Genomic DNA, 27,090 nt, shown 5'->3' on the forward strand with positions numbered 1-27,090 from the left:
GTTTGGACGGAAGAAATGTGGATCATGTTGGGCCGGAGCTTCTCCGAGATTTGGTGTTTAACATTAAGGACTATCAAAAAAACCGGCAGAGAGGAAGTGAGAGAGAATTAAGAGCCTCGGACGTTAGATCTCCAGGCTGACTGTATATTGAGATTGATAGACATATGTTGGGGACTGAAACCGGGAAGGGGGTATGGGTGGAATAGAAATTGGGAATTTAAAGCGTATATAATTATAATTTGTTTTCTTTTTTCTTTTTTGCATTATTATTTGTATGAAAATTGGGAAATTCGTGGACGGGAATTATGGTCGACCTTAGAAAATGTTTTAAGGATAAGTATCAATGAACAAGTTTGGATGAGAGCTAAGATTAGATAAAGTAAAATTGGTTTCTAAGGTGAATTAAATCAGGTGAGGACTTGCTGAGCTAATAATTTGAATTGGAATACAGAGAGGGGAGATGTGAGGAGGTCTGAGAAATAAGTTAATAGAAAAGTAAGTAATGGAAATTCTATGTGTTTTTTAATTGTTTTTAAGTTTTGTATTTTTGTATTTTTGTTATTTTTTGTTTTTGTTTTTGTACTTTGTATTATTTTGGAAATGCTAATAAATATTCATTTAAAAAAATAAAATAAAATTACAGGGTTATTCTGTTGGCCACATCACACACAATCCTTGGAGAGCTTAGGCAGGCTAGGAGAGATTTGCCAAGAAATCCTTTCCCTTCATTTGACAGCTATAAGTACTTTAGCTTCAGTATATAAGTGAAGAAGATGCCATGTAAAGATGAATTTACATTTAAATTTAAAGAACATTCTTCTGTTATTTAAGAACCAGTACAGAAATAATTAATTCTGTGACATATGCATGAACCCAGCACTTTAGTTCAGTATCATGCTACAATTCATAGTAGGGCTACCATCTTGCAATTCTCTGTATCTTGTGAGATATATTTTCCTTGTTGTTTTCATGTGCAAGTGCTGCAGAATCTGGTTGATTTCTGCACATGTGGTGGTTCTAGAAAATCCTGTTGGTAGGCTTAGTAAAGGTAAAGGGACCCCTGACGATTAGGTCCAGTTGCGGACGACTGGGGTTGCAGCGCTCATCTCGCTTTATTGGCCAAGGGAGCCGGCGTACAGCTTCTGGGTCATGTGGCCAGCATGACTAAGCCGCTTCTGGCGAAACCAGAGCAGTGCACGGAAACGCTGTTTACCTTCCCGCCACAGCGCTACCTATTTATCTACTTGCACTTTGACGTGCTTTGGAACTGCTAGGTTGGCAGGAGCAGGGACCGAGCAACGGGAGCTCACCCCATCGTGGGGATTCGAACTGCCGACCTTCTGATCGGCAAGTTCTAGGCACTGTAGTTTAACCCACAGCGCCACCCGCGTCCCTTGTTGGTAGGCTTAGGTGCTGCAATATCCTTCTGAGCATCATGCTTTTTAAAGAGAAAGAAATACAGGAATGTTCTAAAAAAATTTAGCATGAGAGGCAGAAAATTGCTTTTAAAATGAAGTTATTCTAAGTTAGTTGTCTTAGGAGTACTCTGAAAATCTCTAGGCTCAGACTCCCCCAGGCTCAGACTCACTATTTTAGTAATGACAGTTGCAGCTGTTCTGAGGGGGTGTTGGGAGTTACCGTTGCAGGAGGACAGATTAAATACTCTGAGGCAGGCCATATTTTTCATCTCAGGAAAGAAGAGTATGTGGCAATGTTTCCATGAGATATTTCATTTGTTCTTTTAAGCTCTTCATATAACAGACTAAATGAGGGGCAATGGTTAGGCTAAAATCAGCATTTCATCTTACTCATTAGCAAAGTACAGTATGTAGAAGTGATTGCAATGCAGAAGACGACAGAAAAGAAGATTCTTCCTCTAAGCACACTTGTTGAACCTTCAGCTGGGCAGCGTCATCCATCATAATCAATTTGTGTTTTTCCACTTGGTCACATAAGTTGGTGAAGCTTAAGCATTGTGATGCTTAGTATCAGAAGAGACAGCTAAGATAGATTCTTTCTTTCTTTCCTTAAATAGGAAAGTCTCATGTCACTGTCAGTTCTGGTGCATCCAAACTGATGACTCAATAGTAATGTCTCAAGGGCATTTTTATTAAAAAAAAAAGGGAACTCTTGCATCAAGTGGATTCAAACAACTCTCACCAGGCTTTTTCACTGCAAGGGATTTGGCAAAACCCTCATGCCCATCAAGAGTTGAGTAGCTGAGGAAATGGGACTTTGCAGAGTTGAGGAGGATATAATTATTGTCTTCCAAAGCAACTACTCTATTCCAAACTCAAAAATGGAAAGCAAAAGGGGTTTAAAGACACTCTCAAGGCAAGTCTAAACAAATGTAGTATAAGTACTGATAACTGGGCCTGCGAGCGCTCCAACTGGAGAACAGCCTTTACCAAAGGTGTGATGGACTTTGAAGAAGCATGAACTCAGGGCTAAAAGGAGAAAGGAGCTAAGAGGAAGGCACATTAGACAAACCTTCACCGTGATCAACTCCCGTCCGGAAACCTATGTCCCCATTGTGAAAGGACATGTGGATCCAGAATTGGCCTCCACAGTCCTATACAGACTCACTGTTAAAACAGTGTTCGTGGAAGACAATCTTACTCTGCTACGAGTGATTGCCAAAGAGAAGAGACATAATAAAAAATACTTAGCACCTAATATTAATTAATTATTTATTAAAATATGAATGTGAGTTAGAATTGCCTGAATCTTTTCTAATTATTTCTTCGTTACGTCAAATTCAAAATATAGATTAATGCAAGAACTTAGTTTGTGACAAAGATACACATTTTAATGCAGATATTTCTTCTTTTGCAGAAATATTGGTTTTGCAATATAATAAGATCAATTAGATTGTTAAAATCTTGAATGAGGCAAAGTGTCCAACATTCATCTGGGATAATTAAATATTGTGTACAAATTAGGTGCATTTCTGCCTTGTCATATATTAAAAGGAAGCTCTGTGGGTTCTGTCTCTATTACATTAGCAACCATATTATACTATGACCAAGACAGGAGCAGGTTTAATCTGCATGGAGGAAGATGGGTTGCAATAAACAATGATGTTGGGAGAGTTGCAAACCCAGGGGTAGTTTAGCTCCCACCTCAGTTCTGCCCCTGAGTACACACTTTTCCCCCTCCCCCCCATGTAAGTGAATGGCTGCTATCCATGCATATGGGGGGAAATAAGATATTGTGTTTGATAGACAATGGTGTGGTGTGGGCAAAATCCACCCACCACCACTGACACTGGACAGATAAACACTGCCAGGTACACCACGTTGTAGCAGAAGGAAAAAATGTGTTTCTAAAGCTTCACTTCTTCTCTGCAACATACACGCATACCAAGAACTTGATTGAATGTATTGAACCAGGGATTCCAACATTTTCTGGTCCAGTACACTTTGTGGATTGGGCTCTCCACCCCCACGGGAAAAGAAGGCACACATATGTATAACATTTGCTTTGTGTGTATGCGTGTTTCATACACAATTTTGTGCCCTCTTTTGTGAGTGGGGTGGAAGGCCCAATAATAAATCAGTAGCTATCCACAAATTGTAGGGTGTCTGACTGACAAAATGCTGTCAGACGAAGCTTTTCCTATAATTGTAACCTATTGAATTTCTACCTGCTACACAGCTGTTGAAGTCACGGGTGGCATGCTTCCCCAATGCCAGCCCCAAATTATGACACAAACTGAAGTTCCACGAGTTGTAAACCAATTGTGTCAATGTAGCTCTTTCATCAATTGATTTTAGACTGGCTGTGCAAAACCAGATGGTGAAGGGTGATAGCTAAATGGTACAGCATCTGCCCTTACATGCAGAAGCAGAGGCATACTTAGGGGTTGGCAAAAGCAGCCTGTCCTGGGGGTGCAAAAGCACCTGTTTTGCATGCAGAAGGAATCCTCTGAGATCTCCAGAAGGAAAAGCTGCAGCTGCTGTTGCAGGAGGGAGCGGAAAGGGATCCTTGGAGCGGCTTCCAGGCAGAAAGCAATATCCAGCCACAAGGAGGCACGTTCCTCCTGTCCAAGCAATCTCACCTGCTTCTCAGATTCTTTTCTGGGTGGGTGTCAATACAGCTCCTGGCCAAGGGCACAAGGAACCTAGGTATGCCTATGTTCAGACAGTCTCAGGTTCACTCCCCAGCATCTCCAGGTAGGGCTGGGAAGGTCTCCTTCCTGAAACCTTACAGAGTAGCTGCCAGTTACTGTAGGCAATACGGAGCTATGTGGCCCAATAGTCTGACTTGGTGTAAGGCAGACTCCTATGTTCTTATGATATTTCAGATAAGGCTGGTGGTCAAAAGAGATGTAAGATTTACTGCAACTAAGATTCATATGCCAATGTTTAGATAAATTCTAAATTAAACTGCTAAAAAGCAGGTACAATATTTTAAGAGCATTTGGTGTGGTTTTTCACCTGTACTTCAAAGCAACTGTAGCAATCTTCTCAACACAGGTCAAAGTCATCCTTTTACAGGGGTTTTGATCCTTTGACGTGAATATATCCATTTAAGTATTTATACTGGCTGGGAAAGCAATTAATCTTCTCTAATGTTGCCCCACCCATGGTGAACAACCTCTGTAAAAAATTAATAAATAAAATGAAGAAAGCAGCAGGGGCTCGCTCCTCGTTCCTTGACCATACATTTCCAGACCCCCAAACAACTTCAAAATGAACCAGGAAGCCCCTTCTCCATTGTCTCCACCAAATTGTTTGAACTGACATAACAAATATGAACATCAAAGTCCTATTGGCACATCTCTTTCAATATACTCTGTTTTTGTGTACTTTGTCAAAATATTTGGGTCAATCAAATCATTTTCCTACAAGTGTTTGTTGACTTCCATATATACTTTTGTATGTGAAAACATTAATTTTAGGAAATCACCTACCTGCATCCCGATCACAGCATAGATAAAAAACAGCATCACTATTAAAAGAGCCACATAGGGAAGAGCCTGGGGGAAAAAAAACCCAAAATAGATCATGGTGTGCCACTTAATAAGACAGTTTGACTTGTTGAAGAAAGGGGTATTTCAGCAAGCCCCTATATGTTATTACAACAGCCTGAAGGGATGAGACAGAAGGCAAAAGTGGCTTTGCCTATTCAGTGTGCAGCAAAGCACATGAAAATGCATTTATACTTGCTGTTTCCCTCACATGTTGTCACATTCCAAATGGAAATTCATACATCCCTTGGAGACCCACCATGTTGAAATGGTTAGAATATTGGACTAGGATTGGGGAAACAGGTTCAAATTTCTGCCCAGCCATGACGTTCACTGGATAACCTTGGGTCTCATATCTCCCATACTAGCTTACCTCGCAAGATTGTTGTTAGGACAGACTTTCACCACTGAATAAGTCTCTGCCTTAGGTGTGCCTAGTTGGTTATTGTTTTTGAGCTTATCTGAGGTTATTTTCCATGTTGCTTTCAACAATATTTATTTCTTTGAATGGAATTTTGTATATCACCTTGAGATATGTGTGTGGAAGACAAATAATAACAATAAATGTATGTGTTGTGGGTGGGGGGGAATGACCATGTACAGTACCTTAAAGTCTTTGGAGGAATGGCAGGCTATAAATGTAAGCAACAGCAGCAGCAATAGTCGTCCACCCCATCCCTGAAGCTGTATAAGTGGCAAGTCATATATGGCAGAAAGTGGAAACATGGATGCACTTGTGCATCTAATTTTTTTAAATACATGTAAAGTATTATGCGAAATCATTGCAAGAACAATGAATTGTTGTAATGTGTCTGTTTTTCCACTAGGTGCCTCTACTGATCCATCTTTGACTTTGCCTGATCTTTGACTAAACTTGCTATCAACACACAGAACCATAATTATATTGTCAATAAGTCTTGCACTGCACATTCATTTTTCTGAAATTATTATTAATATTTGTATCAGAACAAATATGTGAAGTGGGTCTTGCTTTCAGTAGACAATATCTGTAGTACTGCTGTTGAACATAAGCAAACATTGGCTAATGCCCAGTATTTGCTTTTATCTTGGGTATAGTAAATACGTTACCATCATCTCAATGCAGGCAGGTGTATACTGTATCTTGTGGATTTTTTTTGGAAAAAGTTAAATTTTTCTGTGCAATAACCAATATACGACAACATCTATCAACATAAACTACTCTTCCCTACTTTAAAATTAAGTATTTCTGCCACTGCTTTTATAAGCTTCATAAGTAATTTAATTCCAAGTATTGTTTCCTGTTTGTTAGTGGAAGTTGGGGTGAAATGTTTTTAAATTATTCTATGGAGAAATATGGTGATAAAGCATTTTTGAAACGAGGTCATTCATTACTTTTTTATGTAACTATGAGGAAATTAGAGTGTCTTAATTCATCTAATAAGTAATGAGGTTGGGTTTCAATGAATATTGTTGTTCTTATATTTAGTAACTATTTAGCACTGTCAACATGTATGTTCCTGTGCAGAGTAGAATTTTGTTAGACTTTGTGGACATCTTTTGGAAACACTGGAAAATATTGCTGAAATCACAATGACAATGGAATTCATTCCTTTTTGGGATATATTTGCAGTGTACATGTTTTGTAAATTTCCATTTTCTGTCATTTATTGACTCCAAAAAATTAACACTCTTGTTATGTTTGTCTGAGTAACCTCTAAGCACGCAATTCTTGCTCTTTTTGACAACTGACTTTCTACTTGTTTATGATACTGTCCATATGGGTAAATTATAAAGGATCATGGAAGACAGAACTAAGAACCAAACAGTGACTCAGTGAGAGGCACAGCGTTAATAAAGATGTAAAGGGAATGAGAGATGGAGCAATTTGTTGTGCTGAGAAATAGGACTGATATTGACAGACTACAGAAGGACAGAGCTATGTCCTTTGTTTGGGGCCTGTTTTTAAAGTTCTGTCAGGAAACTCCTTGGCTGTAAACTTGCTGATAATAATTTTTTAAAATGCATTTTTTAAAAATGGTGCTTGTTGACACCCATGGGTTATTTCTGCTTAGCTCATGGGGCTCGTCAGCCCGAAAGGTAGCCCATCTAAGAGAAGGAAAACTGATCCTAAACCTCCACTGCCTTGAGGTTTTTATTCATTTGTGAGAAAGGCTTCGGGAGTAAACCCTGATGAAAAATCCATACCTGAGCCTTGAGGGACATCTTTGGGGGAAGAAAAGGCTAAAGAGACAAATCCAGAGTGGAGCCACTAAGATGGTTGGATGGAGTCTTGTACACTTCCTTCTAGCAGCTCCTGCAGCCAAGCTGATGCCAAATGTACTGTTCTGCTTTTCTTTGGATCACATCAGCAAGGCTGGGGGGGGGTATCTTATAATCTGGGCAGCCCAGGACCTCTATATACACTGCACAGGCCTGTGCCCTGGGGAGTTAATTTTGGTGCTGCTAACACAGCAAAAACAATGCAGGAGGCAGCAGTTACAAGTTGCTGGTCTCTGCAGCCACAGCAGGCACTGTGATTCTCCCCTCGGAAGCACACTCCATTGTCTTTCGAGACAGACAGATGCCAACAACAAATTGTGTGAGCTCACATTGTCTTGTGACCATTGCCATGGATTTAGTACTGGTGTCTGTTACTAAGATACATCAGCTTATGCCCAAAGCATGCATAGGGGTTGGAGCTGTTGCCATTACTGGACAAAGCCAAATTTCTGGTTGTGACCACAGATGCATAAATCATCAGTGCAAAAAGATAGTGCTTGTTCGCAGGCTGACCTGATGGGACAAAGTAAAACACCGTACTTTTAATATAAAATAAAAAAAATACAAACTAGGGTTGTGAACTACCTTGGGAAAATATGACTATATCAATCATTTTGCCTTAGCATGTTTATCAGAGGAGGATCCAACAATCCCAATTCAATGTCCAGTATTAACTTAAAATTCAGGAAAGAAGGTATTGTGGCACCTTAGCTGCTAATAAATATATTAGGCCATAATAAATGTGTTAACTTTAAAGATGTGACAAGACTTGGGTGTTTTTCTTGCAACACACTAACATGGTCACCCCTCTGGAAACTGCACTAAAGGGAGTTTATGAAACATAAAAATCAGCTAGTTTACTAAACAATTCCACACCTCCACATGGTTTACAGATCTGGGTTTAGATTTTGAAATCCTTTACCTCATCCTGCCTCATCACATTCACCCTAATGCTAGGAGACCTGTGACTGGAAAAAACTATCCATTCAGGGATCATTGCTGATCTATATAAAAATGTGCAATGTAGAGGTGGCAAACACATCAGTACTTTCCCAAGGCAAAGGCATAAAAGAAGAAATAAAGAATTACCTGGAAGGACTTGATGAAGGTCCATAGCAGTGTGCGGATGCCCTCGCCTCGGCTCAAGAGCTTCACCAGACGCATCACGCGGAAGAGTCGGAAAAAGGTGATTGAGATGCGAGAGTTTTCCTCTGCGTTCTGGAACCCATTGGCACAGAGGGCAGTAGTTACAACAGAAGATGAGGAACACAGACCCTGGGCCACAGAAAATGCTACTTCACAGGAAGAGCTCACTGCACTGTTCCCCTGCCTTATAGACCTCTAATCTTTCACTAATCCCAGAAGTTCAGACAGATGAATGCAGATATATAATCTGTCTTCTAGGACCAAATTGTTAGCCTATTTTTTTCTTCCTCATTCCTCAACAGTTCCCCATGGTTCTTCAGTGGCATTATCCAAAATCTCTCTCCCTCACACCCCAACTTTAAGAATAAATATTTTTCAAGGGCCTTGCTGGTACGGTAAGGCATAGTTTCTGCTATTCCTTTGGTTGATATATCATAACCTGTGAGACAAGAAAGCTATTTTGTTTTGGATTTGTATGGATTGAGAAACTGCCCCATATGTAATTTGATCAACAGGTGTAACTGGCAAGACCTCCATTTTGCTCACAACTTCCTGCTGCTTGGTCATGGTGACAAGCAGGAGGAAATGGAAACAAAGTACTTCATGCCTCAGGTAATAAGTATTACTCAGCACAGGAGAACACTACAGAAACTGTCTCCTTATGCCCTGCTTGCTGTTCAGACTGCTCCAGTCTGCTACTTTGATGATCTAGCTTGAATATATAACCAACCCGCCTTGTGGTGCATGCCCTGTGGCTCCGCTGAGCACTGATGTTCAACCTATGTTCAATTTTCTCACTGATTTAAATGGGTGCATACACAGCCATGGCCTTTGCTCCTCATTAGTGTTCTGTTCCACTTGGCCAGAAGAAAGAAAAATGGCTATCTGAAGACCACCTGGTCTTGTGGGAACATTCTTTGGCCAGCATACAGAAATGCCTCTTCAGGTTTCTGCAAGGACTTTTTCATGCTCACTGAAGGATATTTATGAAGCTTGGAGCTGAGCATGCAGTTAACGGAAACCTAATTGCTACGGCCCAGCCAGCACAACATCTGCAGAACAGTGTGCTTTACTTTGCTTCCCTTGTGACAGACCCCATGGAAGAAGGAGGAGAAAGCAGCCCACCAAAAAAGGAGGTAGCTGATCAGTCTTCAGTTGTAAGCAACAGCAAAATAGCAAGATGCAGACAGTGCTACGTTGAGATGAGGGGTTTAATGGTCAGTTCTGATGAAATTTATATTCCTTGAAGAAATACTCATGAGAGCAGATGCATGAATTATACTGGAAAGCAATATAATATCCACATGTGTTTTCCCATGAATTTTCTCCTGCAGGAAAAATGTTAACCTTAAAGATGCCAAGGTTTACTGAAACTTTACCCAATATATACTTAATTCATGTTATTTGAGGAACAACAGCAATTCCAAAGTTTCCTTCTGAATGGGGAATCCCTTTCAAATAGGCCTGCAAAACCAAGCTAAGCTAGAATGATTTCTTCAGGATCTGATGATCTTCCCATTTCTTGATTTTTTAAAAAATAGCTTTGTACTACATGCTCACTGTTCTCACTGTTCTCAGTTATATTTCTCATGACCCCTAGGTATTTCCCATAGCCTGTGCCTTGCTCTGATAAAGCAGTTATTTAGCCTGACTGCTACTGTTTAACAGTCCCTAGAGTTTAAATTAGATATCCCCCCCTAACTGGCCTTTTCTGTTCTCACAGCTCCTGCCTTATCCCTCAGTATTCATCTCCCCCACCCAATTCCCCAAGGGGAATGTGACTAGCTTGAACATTCCTTGTTCTGCACTTATGTTATGCCAAGGCAAGAGTTTCCTGAACAAGTGGGGTCAACTAGTTTGCCTTGGCTTTTGTGAGAAGACTCCCTGCCAGGCAGACTGCTGGTGGGTGTGGTGGGAAACGAAGCTCCCAAACCATGCTAAGTAGAACAACAAAGGGTTGTTTCCTTTAGTGCCCTAAGAAACTCTTCTGCTCTTCTACTAGATGTGCTGTGGAAGCACTGCCTGATGCTGTGGGAGGAAATAACATTTCCCCTTCTGAGTACATATTGTGCCCACATTCTCTTCCACTGCTGCAGAGCAAAGAATTTGATGCCAAATAATGAAGAAGTACATAACCAGGAAACAGTGCAGATCACCCCCCAAAAACACACACACCCCAATCTGATCTTACTCACCACTGTGTATACCAGGAGAGAACAGACCCCTTTGATTTCCTGTTAAGAGCTCAAAATTAGCACTTTTGGGGTGTGTGTGTGTGTGTGTGTGTGTGTGTGTGTACACCAACACCCAAGACATAGAACAAAGTTCTCTCTTTGAATAATTTAGTTTACATAAAATACCTGCAACCTTTTCTATTAAAATAAGGTATTGTTAAGATGCTATAACCATAATTCATGCTTTACTGTCAAGTCCATTTGGCCTTGACAGCATTTGTTTTCAGTAGGCTTGTGGCCTGCATAGCAGTAGTTAGTTTTGACACTTTCTAGAGTTGATTCTGCATGAAAACACTTCTGTTACAGCCAGTGGGAGAGGGGAGTATTTGTTGTTCAAGGGCAGACAATTCAGCTGAGATTCCAAGCGGGTGCCCTAAACAACACTGTTGGCTTGTTTTGCTCAACATATCCTACTTGCAGAATTAAGAAAATAGAGGCCAAGGGGAAAGACTCTGTATCTGTGGAGCAAACCCAATGAGCATTATGAAATTTGGACTGAGAGAAGGAAGGAATTCCATTATTTCTTAAGAGTTACCAATCCCTTCCTCAAAGTCCCATTATTCCCAGCTTCACCAAGAAGTGAGGAAATTTATGCCAATGGGACGCGGGTGGTGCTGTGGGTTAAACCACAAAGCCTAGGGCTTGCCAATCAGAAGGTGGGCGGTTCGAATCCCTGCAACGGGATGAGCTCCCGTTGCTTGGTCCCTACTCCTGCCAGCCTAGCAGTTCGAAAGCACAAACTACGAGTAGATAAATAGGTACTGCTCCGGCGGGAAGGTAAACGGCATTTCCGTGGATAGCAGGAACAGGGCTACATAACAGGAGCTAGAGGGTTGTTGCTGAATGACTTCAAGCCTGGATAGGTTAGATGCTTGAAGAATGTTATCAGGCACTCAGGACTGGACTCTAGAGCAAATGCACAGTGCCTTTCTCTTTGCCACATCTTATTCTATTTGTGCTATTTGTTCATTGTATGGGTAATTTTCACACACAAAAATAACAATGTGGACCTTGTTCATAGTTTCAATTCATTTTGCAAATCAATTCCATTGCCTCAAAGAGCTCATGACTTAACAAACAGAAAATCTGAAAAGGATTCTAATTCTCTCTTGGTAATTATTCATTAGAACGTAGGACAACAGTTAACTTGACTAAAGGAAAGCTCAAGGATGCCCAATAAATACACATCATGTGCAGCATAATCAACAGCTCATGTGAACACCAGACTCAACAAACAGAAACACAACATGGTGGCTTCATGCAGAGATAACCAGGCTAAGCTTTGAGACAGAAACCTAGATGGTCAGGGTAGAGAGAATAGGGAGTGTATTAGGAGATTAAGAAGTGTGTCACAGAAGCAGCTGGGGAGGGGGGCAGGGTTCTGTTAGATCTTACCATAGAGGAAGAGCATTGGGTATGTTCAGCTGGCTTTAAAGAAAGGCAGACAGAGATAAACTGTAATAAGTCTCCAGCGAAGAGGCCCAATAGGCTATGTCTTGGATAACACAGGAATAACAGAACACCACAGCAATGGAGGAGAGTAATGGGGAGGGGGAGATAGGACGGCACAATAGAGAGACTATGCTGATTTTCTAGAATGTAATGGATCCAATTCAACCTGGGTGAAGGAAATTATGCTCCCCTCACTGCCAATGCAACAAAATGCACTTTCATACCAAATGTATGGAGGGTATGAATCTGCATCAGTTGGCTTATAGACCAATAGAAAAAAAAAGTTGTGATCTACTGAGAAGAGGTCTGGTAGCTTCAGACTGCAAGTCTGGAATTATTTACTTGGAATAGTTCAGTAATATAAATATTACTACTCTAGAGTAAGTGGCACCATTTTTCTCCTCAGTATCCCACAGCTAGGATTGCAACTTTTTAAATTATTCTTTATTACTGAGTTCATATTCAGTACTAAAAAGAGTTGGTTAACATCTTAAACAATGCTGCAACAAGAAAGTATACATTTAAACAGACTTTTAGGGAAATAGTTATATAACGATTTAAGAAACAATGGAAATGTCTTAAACAGACAGGCCAGTGACCAGCCCAAAGGTAGAATTGCTTCTACTCTGTCTTTTAGGCACTCCCATGGCCTCAGCCAGGTCTTTTCCAAACTACTGCTTATTAAACATTTAATTTGAGACACTAGGAATGGAACCTGAAGTTCTATGCATGCTGTTGAGTCTGGTTCTGCTTCAGAAACACAGAGACAGAAATTTAACCAGATGCTTTTTATGTCTGGCTGTACCGTGAGTCAATCCTTTGCATGCTTTAACCAAATGCTAAAACTGAAAGTAGACATTTATATATAGCAGCTGTTTTCTGCTGATGGAATGCTAATCCAATGCAGATACAGGGTGGTAAAAAAACAAATTAATTTTATCATACTACTTCCTGACCAGATCTCCATCAGCTCAATACTGGCTATTGACATTAACCAAGTAGTGAATTGCAGGGAAGCCACAAATGACATTTATGGCATCTGGTTTGGGGCTGATATGATCCATGTTTCAGCCACACTTGCAAAAGCACTATTCCAAATCCATTTTCCCTCAACTGCATTATAGCATATGCCATGCAAGGGCATTGGCTCTTGTGTTACTGCTGACTACATTCGGGAACTCTTATAGGCTGTTCATGCTATAAGGAAAACTCAAAGACTATTTCACATGTTTGCATTGTGTACTATTTTAAACAGACATTGCATTTATGCTTAAAGCATACACCATACAAGTAAATTATTTCTGCTTTTTTGAAAAGGGGAGGGGATGTGCTGAACCTTGAAAAAATTACCTCAATTAGTGATAGGTTTCTTGGATTCTGCGTCTAGCAGCTTATGATTTCAGCAAAAGTTTTAAGATTATTAAAATATTGTTATAACACATTTTTTCATATCTTTTTCTCTTTCTGATATGTATGTCCTTTGACCATTATTGCTAATATTTTATTTAACTTTATTTTTCAGAACTTCATAGCATTTAGTGTGTGTGTGTGTGTGTGTATTTTCTGAATTTCAGTATTTTCTTCTAGTTTCTAAAATGAAACAGGATGATGTAATACACTTTAGCAATACCATGCATAACTAGAAAAATACTGAAATTCAGAATATATGCCAGTCAGAAGTCTCTGGGAAATTCACAAGCAAGGCATGGTGGTTGTAGCCATTCCTGCCGTTTGCCTCAAGCATCTGGTAGTAAAAAGTATATTGCCTCTGAAATTCTCATTGCTAATTGCCATTGTTAAATTTATCCTCCATTAATTTGTCTGATCCTTTAAAAAACAAAACATTCATACCATTACCACCTCTTCAAATCCTTTTGTGCATCTTCCATTTCTTCACATCTTTTTTGAGATGAGACAACAGTTGCAAATGGTATATAGTATCCTAAATGGGGATGCACCCCAGATCTCTATAAAGGCATTGTGATATTTGCTATTTTATTTGTAATATTAAGTTCATTACATTCATGTCAAGAAAGGGAGAACAAACCTTTCCATCTATCATATATTCATATATTCTGTATTATACAAGCAGTACAAAATTGTGTCCTCCCAATGAGGCATGAATAGATAAAAGTAATATCTCAAAACTGTACCAGCCATCTTTTATAGTGAACAGAATGAATTTGTAAAAATTGTTAAGGATTTCTTAGCACTAATAAATACAGTAGTATAATATATTGAAAGGCTGCACATTGTGCATCTGCTGATGAGAGTGTTAAAGTTGGACTTCTAAGTGAAAATACCTTCACTTGAGGTTCATGCTGACCAATATCCTTGTCTCTGACAGAACACAGTATGACAGACATCAGTTCAAGTGTACAGGAGAAAAGTCAATGAGAATGCCATTTCCTGAAATGTTTGCAAACACAAACATATCTGATATTGTTAAGGCTGAAATTCAAGCACTGATCTCAGGAGACCCATTTGTCAAGCATAGTAATTTCCACCAATTAATTTGTAGGTTATTGCATTTTCTCCTGGTTGGAGATAAACACCATGGTCACCTAACCTTCAGCACCGACCACTGCTGCTGCAAATATATAATTGTGGATCACATTCACACCATACATTTAAATTACACGACTCTCCTTCCCAAATCCTGGGAACTGCAGTTTATCACAGTGCTAGGAATTGTAACTCTGTAGGGTGTAAACTATAACTCCTAGGTTTTTATTGGGGGGGGGGGAACATGTGCTTTTAATGTATGGTGTGGATGTGACAAGCTTCAATCCAGAATAAAAACAAATGGAAACCCACTATCCCATTCTAGGTCCCAGCCTGATCCAGGACTTGCTTTTTCTAGAAGTCAGTTATTGGAAAGTGGTATATACTTTTGTACCTTATTTTATTGATTACCCCAGGACCTAAGGTTTGATGGGAGGGTAGTTTCTCATCAGGCATACATATATCCAACAGGGTTTGGGGCTAAAAGGTATCTTGTTCCCTGTTTCAGTTCTGCTTCCTCTTGTTGCTTTCAGACTTTTTTCTATAGCCTTTGTAACTATTGTGAATTTTGATTCTTAAACTCTAGATGCTGTAAATCCAGAAACACTAAGTCTTCCTGGAGCCAGTTGACCATCAGTGTCTTGACTCTCTAGGTCTAATTATGATGCTACACTTGTAGAGGCTCTAATCATGATTATGAATGGAGATCTGATTATGTATCTAACAGTCAGTGCTGACACTATCGTAGCCACCTTATTTGTGTGAGTGGTGTATCATAGGAAGAGGGCACTCAGTGTGAAGTCACAGAAAAAGAATTATTAACCTATGGGACTTCTACGTTTAGCTGTGCATTCAGTACCACTTAAACAAGAAGTTGCCTGCACAGGTAAAGCAGCTGCAAAAACACCTGCCTTATGTCTTAAATTCTAATGCTGAGTCAGATTTTTGTGTCATATACTTGTTAAGAGCTGAACCTTGGTTCTGATCCCTCAAGGGCTATCATTTGCCTTTTCTTTAACCATGGCATCAGGAGTCAGCTGCCCAATTTTAATATGGAACAGGCCCTTTGGCAATGTCCTTTATATCAACCATACAAGTAAGGACAAAAACCAAACCCTAGATAAATTCTAGATGAGAAGAACCAACAGAATAGGAACATTTTATCAACATTCATTCTATTTCCAAAGTTCAAAGTTGAGTGTGGATCCTTATGTAGCCAAAAGATGCACAAGGCAGCATATGCCAGCAAGCATATAGATTGAGGTGATCTGGTTGATGTAGTATAGTGATGGAGTTTCAAAAAACTTTCTGTCTCCTAAGTAATATGTAATAAGAGGAGAGGTCCTTATGCAGATTAGAAATTGGTTAAGTTGTAGGGAACAGAGAATAATAAATGGATAGTTCTCTGAATAGAAAGATGTAGAAGATGTTCTCCGAGGATCTGTACTGGGGCATGCACTTTTTAACTTGTGCATAAATGATCTAGAGTTAAGAGTGAGCAGACCTGATGCTGAAAAATTATTCAGGGTCGTTCAAACAAAAAGAGATTATGAAGAGCTCCAAAAAGACCTTTCCAAACTGAGCGAATAGGAGGCAAAATGACAAATACAATTCAATGTAAACAAGTGTAAAGTGATGCATGGCAGCACAAAATAAATATTAATTCCACATATATGCCCATGGGATCTGAACTGGTGGTGACTGACCAGGAATGAGACTTTGGCATCCAAGTGGATAGCTTGATGAAGAGGTTGACCCAATGTGTGGCAACTGTGAAAAAGGGAAACTCCATGCCAGGGATCATTAGGAAGAGAATTCAGAATTAAACTGCTAATATCCTAAGGTCATTATACATATCTATGATGCAATCCCATTTGGAATTTTGTGTACAGTAGTGGTCTCCTCACCCAAAAAGGATATTATAGAGTTGGAGAAAGTTCAGCAATGGGCAACCAATATGATCAAGGGGATGGAGAACTCCCCTATGAGGAAAGGTTGCAGCATTTGAGACTTTTAGTTCAGAGAAAAGGTGAGTAAGAGGTGACATGATGGAAGTTTATAAAAATAGGCATGGCATGGAGAAAGTGGATAGAGAAGTGTTTTTTTCTCCACTTCTCATAATACCAGAACTCATGAACATCCAGTGAAACTGAATATTGGAAGATTCATGCAGTGCATAGTTAAACTATGGAACTCGCTACCACAGGAGGTAGTGATGAGCACCAACTTGGGTAGCTTTAAAGGGAGACTGGAAAAATCCATGAAGGATAGGATTACCAGTGGCTACTAGCTCTGCCTCCATGGTTGGAAGCAGTAATCAGTTGCTAGAAACCACAGGAGGGGAGGGTGCTCTTGTGCTCAGGTTGTGCTTATGGGGGCCATGGGGGAGAAAAGAATGCTGGCCTAGATGGGCCATTGGCTTGATCCAGAAAACTCTTATGTTCTTAAACCTGTGCCTTGCAATTTCAGCAAAAAGATACACCAGAATCAAAATGGCTTAAATCAATATCTCCGTGTAAATGGTATATATTTGCAGTATTAGTCAAGATTACTGGACGGATCTTGACTGTGAATTGCTATTTATAGAGGAAGAAGAGCAGAATCGCTACAGTTAAGGGAGGAGATAGAGAAAAATAAACAAATAAAGGCCAAGAAATAAAACACAATAAAAAATGGCATGAAAAATGAATAACAGCAAACATACCAGTATAAATGCTCAAGGAATCAAATGTGCCCACTGCACTGTGAATGCAAGTCTGTCAATAGTTCACCATTTAAATTTGACATGAGGATTGGCCTTGACATACAACCAATTCCAGGGGGTTATATTTGCAGTAAGCTAAAATGTCATTTCTGTCATTAGCAATGCCTAATTAAACCCTTTTTATTAGAACAGATAGTTCTCTAGTTATAGCAGACAATGTAGTATGTAATAGGTTGGTCATATGTACAAGAGCTCCAGTCTAACTGTATGTGTACGCAACAGCCTGGATTAGGATTCTACCAACAGCCCTGATCTCGGAAGAGGAGAAGGGATGAATCCTGTGCCTTGTTTCCTCTTTTTGTTCTGATTGGCAGTGATGATCTGACCAGGTCCATGTGTATATAACAGCCCTCTGGATGACATGTTGTAGTTGTCAGGGGCTGTTTGCTAAGTACTTGTTTCCATGCACAGGTCCTCATTGAGGTAGGGGTGTGTGGATTCCACATATTATACAAACATCAAAACACTCATAAAGTAACATTTTTCATGCTATTTTGACCATGAATACATATATACCTATACACACAATTAGGTTTGAAACAATCCACTCTATGAGTGGTATTCAACTAACATAGAGGACACCCATTGAAATTAAGAAACATGGCTGCACTAGGTCCATTAATTTCAGTGGGTCTACTCTGAGTACAGGTTTGTTGAATGCCACCCTATGTTCATTTCTATGCATTTTAGGAAGCTGCACAAGAAAAATAGGTGCCAGAATTCACCATGAAGTTGTTACAGTAAGTAGCCAGGCAACTCAGGGCAGCCCTGAACAGATGCCAGTTTGACAACAGCTGTGTTGACAACCCACGGAAGCACTAAACACTACGGTAATCTCTCCCTAGCTGGTTTGGGGGTCTCCTCTGGTTCTGGTGCAGGTCAAATAAGTGTGCCCCTGCCTCCTTTGTTCTCTTAGATTCAGGCAGATGGCTAGGGCAGCTCAAAAGGGCCCTTATGCAAACACACGTGCATGCAATGGCAGAAGCCTGGCTGGAAAGCCCACTGCTGCTACACAGGAGACAGATTGAAGAAAATGAAATATGAATTGGCCACGTCCCGTAGCTTGACAAATCATGACTAGAAGCAGCTAGGAGCTAGGTGGAGTCATAGATCTAAAACAAAGTATAGACTTGCACATGCTGGCCAGCTTCTGTTTTGACTTGAACTGTTCGTTTTGCGCTTCTCATAAGTACGTAAAGGGAAGAAACAGCACCAGCCCACAATGATGCCCACCTGAGAGGTCCTGGAACTGTGCTCTGGCGTGCTCCAGCTGAAAAAAGCACTGCACATAGGAATAATGCTAAGTAGTTCAGCAGTTGTTGCTTTTAAAGCTTCCTAAAATTCACAGAAATGGACATAGAATGGATGGTTACAAACATCATTTGAGTATATGAACTAGCATATATTTACAGTGAATCTTACCGTTCCAAGTGCTGGCAATTATAATGGAAAGTCAAATACTTTAATTTGTTTATGCAAATGATTTCCAGCAATGTCACATACTGATTTGCAGGGCTAGTCTACCCATGAAGCAGAGTGAGGCAACTGCCTCAGGCAGGAGCCACAGTGGGAGCAAATCCAGCCTCACAGGAATGCATCGCCGCCTGCTGTTGCTTCTGTGGTGGCAGCGACAGCTGTGGTGTATTCCTTAGCAGCTGGTCCTGCTGCCTCCTCAGTAGCCCTCTGCCTCAATTCTGCCTCCACTGTGGACACTCAGCAAATAGGCACTGCTGGTCTTCTCCCATCCCTAGGGAGGAAATGGCAGGGGCTGCTTTCTGGGCCCTCCTGGGTCCACCAGCCCAGAGTTGGTCCCTTTCTCCCCTGTGACGGCCTTTACTTCCCACATCAACCATCAGGTTGATTTGATCCCCTGACACTGTTTGCAATGTAGATCTTCACTTGGGGTGGTGGTGCCATTTTTGAGGTTTGCCTCAGGTACCAAAATGTCTTGGGCCAGCCCTGTTGACTTGGGTTATTCCTCCCCTAAGATAGGGAGGAAGAAGCAGCCGAGATACATTCCAGACATCGTGATATATCAGCATATTTAGCTGCTGATAAATGACAATGTTGATATTGCCAAGCCAAACTTGGATTGCAGAGTTATGGTGTTGAGAGATATGTCCATTTCTTGACATGTGGTCAGGGACCAGTATTTGGTGATGGGAAGAGTGTAGCAGGACTTTAAATTATTAGAAGATACTGCTTTTACTTCAAGTAGCTATCTTCCATTGTTTTAAGAATTTAAGCCTACTATCTTAATTGACCTGGTAATTATTTGTTAATAGTTGGGAATGTTTTTGAGGGCAGCATACACATAGCACTGCAATACCAGTGGAATATAATACCCCCTTTGTGTAGCAATACTTGATTCTGATATCTGCATAGAATTTCCTAGAAAGAATTTCTTTCTTTCTTTCTTTCTTTCTTTCTTTCTTTCTTTCTTTCTTTCTTGTACAATAGCTTTGTAAACAAGCATTTTGGTTTCCCTGTGAATGTCCCGGTCCTCAAACACTCTGCACTTCAATCAGGAGAAAGCCGCACCCACAGAGCTCTGGTTATGCTGGATTTCAGCATCAATGTTGGCCCTTGTGGAAAGATAACTGCCTAGGTAGGAGAAGTGATTGACATTTTCCAACGTTACACCATTGAGTTGGATTTGTGGTGCTGCAAAGGGGTTATTTTGTACTTGTTGGTGCACCACTTTGGTTTTTTGGATCATCCTAAATATCTTTGCAGACGCTTACAGAAAGCTTGGCCTATCACTCAACAGAAAGAATCACATATTACAAGCAGTAATGAAATCATTCATACCTTGAGTTTTGATGAGGTGAAAAGATCTCTTGAGACCATAGTAGAAAATTCACTTAAGGAAAAATCATGATTAGGAATTAATACTAAAGAGATGGAAATAAAATAGCAGGTATCACAATGCCATTATAGAAACCTTATTATATTTCCACTTAAGAATACAATGTGCTGCTCTGGTCACCCCATTTCAACAAACATATCTAGGCAGGCTGGAATGGCGTGGAGAGATGTGACAAGTGATTGAAGATATATTCATGCTTCTTTCTGAAATTACTAGACTCCAGAGTTGTCTAGTTCAGTTTTCTGGCAATAGGTTAAAAACAGAGAAAACCACATAATTAACTAATGATAATGATTGTTCATCATAAAACAATGGCCTTTAGTTTATATAGCTTCAGAAGAGGATTACCGGTAGATAAATTCATGGAGGACTGGTAAATTCATAGCCATTATAATTGCTTCTACGTACTATCTATGTGCATGGCATATGACAAAAAATATATTTGACAAATCCTTGGCCTAAGGGGCTTAAAATCTGAAAACAGATACAAGAGAAACAACAGTGTGAGAGGAGGGAAACAGAAGTAAAACTAACAGGAAAAGTATATGCCATTCTTTCAATTATACATACTTCAGCTTAATTATAATAGTGTATGGAGAGTAAGGGGTTGCTCCAGAGAAAAATATTAATTTGATGAGCGACCTGAAGGAAATATGGGAGGAGATATAATAGAGGCATTCTGGGAGGCAGTTCCCGGCATAAGGGGCATACGGGACAAAGGTTGGATTTGTTTCAGAGAAGAGCATGCTGGATGGATGGAAGTGTACCAAGGTGAGACAATGAAAGACTAGCTGAAATATGACTGTAGTAATCAGCATGGGAGATAACTGAAACATAGACCAGGTTTCTTCTGAAGGCCATTAGCCATAATAGGTAAAAACTGAATTACTGTATTCAGGATCTTATTAACCAGTGCTATGAATGACTATCAGGTTATGACTATTTCCATGATGCCTTATTTGAGAGCTTCTTGGTGCATCTGACTGGCAATTGTTAGAGTATGCTGGGCTGACCTGGTAAGACAATGTTTATATGCTTAGGAAGAAGAGACATACTATGATTCTTCTGTTTATTTGGATGGACACTGGGTTCCAATTAGTGTCTTTAGCTGCATCGTAGACGCATTTCAGTACAGTGGTACCTCGGGTTAAGAACTTAATTTGTTCTGGAGGTCCGTTCTTAACCTGAAACTGTTCTTAACCTGAAGCACCACTTTCGCTAATGGGGCCTCCCACTGTCCCACCGCACGATTTCTGTTCTTATCCTGAAGCAAAGTTCTTAATCCGAGGTACTATTTCTGGGTTAGCAGAGTCTGTAACCTGAAGCATCTGTAACCCGAGGTACCACTGTACTTCACATTAGCACAGCTTCCAAAGTTCAGATATGCTAGGTAAGTTTCCTAGTGTATTACAACTTATGGGTCCTTTTAGGGAAAGACTTTTAGGGAAGGCTTTATAGCAGTTCACATTATTTGCATGTCAACTGAAGCATTCCCAAGTATGGTCTGGAAAGACTCCTGCCTAAACCCCTGGAGAGTTCCTGCCAGTCAGTGTCAACAATACTGAGCTAGATGGACAGTTGGTCTGCCTTAGTATAAGGCAGCTTCCTATCCATAAGGCTGCTTCATATGATTTGATAAGGTCAGGATTAGACCATGTATCAATCAGATTTTTATTCAGTCTACCTTGAGGTACACTGTTTTCAATACACAGTATTTAGTGATAAAAGCCCAAAGTCAAAAATACACAGTGATTAGCTGAAATATTGAATATGCTCAAGACCTTTCTTCCTAGTATTTATTGAGTCTGAAAATGAACTATATATCCAAAAGAAACTATACATGACGGCTGATTAGATGCCCCCCAAGTAGCAGAGTTGTTTCACAGTTAAATGCTTCAGTTCAAATATGTGGGTAGGCAGGAAGAAATAATTTGCTGCCAGTTAATTTTTATTTGAAAAGTAGTACACCTAACTTTTAATTCATTTTCTGTGTCTTTTTACTGCTTATTTAATTAGGATATGATTCAGGTCCAAGCTGGCAGTGCATGGCAGATGTAATGGCCTCCTGGTTTTTGTTTTAAATAAAAAGCAGCTGCAGGATACTGCAAAGAGGAATAGTACTGTGTGTGAGAATGACTACTTAACCTTTTCTCCTCCAGCCATTTTTGCTGAAGGTCATTTACCCCCCAAGCAGTTTTTCATCTTTTCTCCACAGGTGAAAAAGCAGCTTATGGTGGTGGGGATGGGTGTTAAATGCCAAAATTGTTGAATGATTTTGTTCCCTAAGTGTAACTGAAATTATTTTCAGCAGCGGCTCTCCGCTTGCAGAATGCTCTCCCCAGAAAGCATGCTTGACACTATAGTTGTTGTTTTTTATATTTGGTTTTGATGTTTTTTGTTATTTCTGTTTTTATTATGTAAGTTGCTTTGAAACACTTTGGTGTAAAACATGACAAATAAATACTACTAATAATGATTATTTATGACATAAATAAATAAATACTGGTAATTGCATTTGGGGCCACTATTATGATAGGGACAAAAGTTCTTTCAACTCCTGGATGGTTTGTCCTTCACTATTGGGCATCATAATGGGAAGGGATTATTTTTCTGCACATAAACAATATAGAATTGCATTGAATCCCCTGTCTCTATGTTTCATGTGTCCTTTCTCTTTTCTCAGGTCATATTGGCCATGTTTTACTTTTACAACCAAGAGCATAATAGATATAGAAATTAAGTGCTGCATAGTTTTCCAGGGTCTGCAACTCAGCAGGGGCCCCATTGAGAAACAATTGCTTCTCCTCTTCACCACTGCCTGCTTGAGTCTAGGCAGCAGCGGTGGTGAAATGGAGGAACAGAAAATGACATGACCTGTTTGTTCATTGGCTCTCTGCTTCAAGTTGGTAGTAGCAGTGCTGAGAAAGAGGAGCTGTAGGAGCTGATGATAATGGCAGTGTAGAAGTAGACTCCCTAAGGGAGGTGCCCTCAGGGAGTGTGCATTGTCCATGGACCCTTCAAAACCAGGAGCCACCACATTCCCTTCAAATCATTTTTTTGCTTCAAGACAATGTATTTTCTATCTGTTTAGGGTCAGGCAATATTGATCCACAAACTGGTTAAACCATAGTTCTTGATATAACTAGCAGTGTAATCTTATACATATCCACTCAGAAGTCTTTATGAGTCTAGTGGGTCTTACTCCCAGGTAAGTGTGGGATAACCAGCCTCATAAAACAAACATGCTTAAGTCTAATTAATGCATGAAGGGGTTAAGACCATACAGTAAGTTGTCATGCCATGCTTAGTTCACCTGGGGAGGGACTAGGTTCTCTCAGTCTATCAGAGAAGCTCAACACGTGAAGAGGTTTTGAGCTGGTTACGGCAGCTCAGATTGCATGGCTCTCATGAGCCATTCTTGTGTTCCTATACCAATAATTTTGGAACTATACAAGTGTAACTAAGCCAAGTTTTACTGCCTGTGCAACTTTTTCTGAAGGATGTATGAAAAAGCACATGAATCTGACCTTTGGAGGGTTTGTAAGTAAACCATTTAAAACTTATTAAACATGTGGTCTTTTTGTATGATGGGGAAGATGGAAGTTTTGGAGCTCACGAGGACATATTTTAAAGGTCTAACAACCTATATTTCCACTCTTTGCTGCATATTTAGTGATTTTAAATATCTGCTGGGGTTCTCTCACCAAAGAGTACTTGCCCCAAACTTGGATCTTGGCTTCCAGGAATTTTCCTTTTATATCAGTTTTTCCTTGCTACCAAGAGTAAGTGGATATAAGATTGCAGCCTTAATCAGCTACTTTAAATCCTAGCATAGTACCTTAACTATATCAGAAGCTGGAATGTTATTCCATATCAAAATGACTGAATGGAGTTATGCATTATAGCAACAGCTTAGAGATTTTTTAAAATCTTTCATATTTTTAGCACTAATAATAATAAAAAAATTATTTATATTCCACCCTCCCTGGCCAAGACCGGGCTCAGGGTGGCTAACATCAAATATATAATACATTAAAACATAAGATCAAACAATCGGTTGAAATCAGAATAAAGCTTAAAATCAGAATAAAATCCGATGGCAACCCACGAATTATAACTATAACTATGGGGTGGGAACATTAAGTGTTCACCAGACCCAGCTATTTGTGCTGGTTTCATATGAGCTGGTGAGAAGGGTTAGAGGGGCCCCTTACATACAAGGTCTTGAAAAAAGGCCTGGTGGAACAGATCTGTCTTGCAGGCTCTGTGAAAAGATGTCAAGTCCTGCAGGGCCCTGGTCTTTTGCGATAGAGCATTCCACCAGACAAATTGCTCAATAGTTAACATTCTGTAATATTATTTTCTCCTGTACATCACTTCTAAATTGGATATTGAAGTATTTCATAAAAAGGTTAATTCCAAAGGTTAACCTGTGGAATATCTTTAAATGATTTTAAATATTTTTGTATTTAAATTTTGTGGGGAGAACATTTTTCTTCATTGTTTTCATTGGTTACAAATCTTAAAAAACAAAACAAAACAGGATGTAAACGTGTATTAATATTACCAAATTTTAATTCATTTATATTACTAAAAATTAATCTTTTTTCAGTATTGAAGCAAAATTGTTTTCTTAATATAAATTTCGGGTAAAGTGGGGGGGGGGGGGGAAACATGCTTAAATTGTCCAAACACTGAGTGCACAACTCAGTGCTAATATCATCTCTGCAAATCCCACTGAATGAGTAGAAGCTGCATTCTTGCTACCCATTCTATTTGTGGGCTTTTCTAGATTATGCCAATTTTTAAGTAACATGTTTCCTTCTATAAGTCATTCCATTATTCACAAGGTATATGTATTTGCACATATTATGTGAAAAACCCATATATCAGCGTATTTGTGACTTTCTCATGCATACATATCTAAAGCTTGAATGGCATGGTTATGATGTCATTAAACTGGTATAACAGTTTAACAGATTTGTGTCTAGTGGAAACATTCTTCTCTAGATAATATGGATATATAAAGCTATTACAGTTCTTTTCTTAAACAAGGTCCTAAATACAAAAATATGTCATGCCTCTGAATCTAAGTCAATTTATAGTTGAAATGTTCAATGTAAACTATGCAACAGCTTCTGTTAATTTTAAAGAAAATATTATTTGCTGTTATGCTGAGCATTGTCATCCATGCACTGGTCACCTCCAGTCTGGATTATTACAATGTCCTCTATATGGAGCTGCCCTTTGGACCAGGTTACTTGAAAGATTGTCATATCCCTTATATAGCCAACTGATCATTGTACTTTGCAGTTGAGATCCTCCTGCAGGCATCATCTTATCAGGCATTCTGTGCCATACATTATAGGAGTTGGGCCTTTAGCGTTGTGGCACCTTCAATTTGGCATTCCCATTATTTAAATATTAGACAAGTACTATCTGTTGTCTTTTTGGTGTCAACTGAAGACCCTCCTCTCTCAACAAGGCTTTTAAGTTGATATATTTCCCAGTCTGCATCTGCACTGAAATTGCTTTTAATGTCTCTTGTTTTACCACTCCCGCCCCCGCCTTGGGCTCATTTGGGAGGAAAAGTGGGGTATAAATTTAATAAATAATAAATTGAAACTGCTAATATCTACTCTAGAGTAATCCAGTTGCATACTGTGGCCTAACTTTAGCTGTATGTAACAAAGGAAAAGTCCCTTAGACGTCTGATTTTACTTGTGTTTTCAAGAATATCAACACTTGTAGCGATGGACATGTTCAAAATCTAAGTATCTCTCAGGCTGCTTGCTAAAACTGAAATATATTGAATATGCTTGGTGGTAATAACGTAGGCAAGCAATTTCTATAAAATAAAAATTTCATTATATATACACATTTGATAAGGACACTGGGTTTGCTGTTGCATAGTGCTAACCATTACAGTATTTTGCAACCATAATGTGGGGAAGAGTCTACAGGGAAGCCAATATGATTTACTTTATGTACTTTAAAAAAATTAAAAAATCTTTAATTTGCTTATAGAATACTTTCCTGGAATGAGATAATTGTTAATTTTAACAAATGTGAATTAAAATAGTTATTACAACCCTCCCCCTTAAGGTCCCATTTTTATTACAAAATGACTCCACATGAATATGCTGTAGACATGATACTGTCTAATATCCTCCTCTTCTTTCTACTATACAAAACAGAAACTGAAAAAAGCCTGCAACCATGTTCTTGAAACATATTATTTACATGTTTAATACCTAAATACTAGAATACTTTAAGCTGCAATTTATATTATTTTTAAAGAAACTATGGGTGCACTCTTCAAGAGTCATGTCTGTTTCTTAAGATTCTTGAAAGTAAAATGTTAAATACAGTGATCTGTACTAAAGAATAACTGTATCTAAAGTTATACTCCAAGCACAACTTTGGAATCTACTCAAGAAATTTCACTTTCTGTTCAGATAAGTGCCGAATTATTAATATCACCAACAGTTTAGAATAAATAAGATTTCCTCCACAGAGGAAATGTGAACTCCCAAACCACATGTCAGCCCTTATTTGCACACACATTCTTATATTTAAGTGCATTTAGATTTAGAATTGTCATTAACTAGAACTGTCAAAGATTTAAAAATAGGGCTGGTTTGGTTTACTAGCTAGGTGGAGATGCTAAGAACCAAATCTCGCATTCTTATAAATATATATATTACAGTTTAAAGCCACCTCTGCATAACTCTTTTCTTTCATAAGCCAAAGCTTTCGTTTTCTAAAGTGCCCTCCTACTATAAAGTCTGCAATTCCAGGTCTTGAGGAAATGGTGCTAATGCAGTACAGTAGATATACATACATGATTAATGTAATAATAACAATAATAATAATAATAATTATC

General features: G+C 39.3%; 1 protein-coding gene and 1 long non-coding RNA gene across 20 annotated transcripts in view; one reads left to right on the forward strand and one right to left on the reverse strand.

Moving 5' to 3' along the window:
- Positions 1 to 27,090, forward strand: part of LOC310687142 — a 136,978-nt gene that overhangs the window by 44,722 nt on the left and 65,166 nt on the right. For 2 of the 11 annotated variants that reach the window (XR_014516261.1, XR_014516262.1), the window contains one exon: positions 5,800 to 7,994. The exons of the other annotated variants lie outside the window; for them this stretch is intronic. This is a non-coding gene — a long non-coding RNA (uncharacterized lncRNA). Of the gene's footprint in view, positions 1 to 5,799; positions 7,995 to 27,090 lie in introns of those variants that run through there. 11 annotated transcript variants of the gene reach the window in all.
- The window catches only part of CACNA1C (calcium voltage-gated channel subunit alpha1 C), a gene marked incomplete at its 5' end in the record, with an annotated part of 445,655 nt that overhangs the window by 27,796 nt on the left and 390,769 nt on the right, over positions 1 to 27,090 (reverse strand). For all 9 annotated transcript variants that reach the window (XM_083461732.1, XM_083461734.1, XM_083461737.1 and 6 more), the window contains 3 exons: positions 4,916 to 4,981; positions 8,324 to 8,452; positions 12,010 to 12,042. In XM_083461732.1, coding sequence (XP_083317858.1) covers positions 4,916 to 4,981; positions 8,324 to 8,452; positions 12,010 to 12,042 — 228 coding nt within the window. The remainder of the gene's footprint in view (positions 1 to 4,915; positions 4,982 to 8,323; positions 8,453 to 12,009; positions 12,043 to 27,090) is intronic.

Source organism: Podarcis liolepis (genome assembly GCF_965112155.1).
Source record: "Podarcis liolepis genome assembly, chromosome: 10".
Taxonomy (NCBI): Eukaryota; Metazoa; Chordata; class Lepidosauria; order Squamata; family Lacertidae; genus Podarcis; species Podarcis liolepis.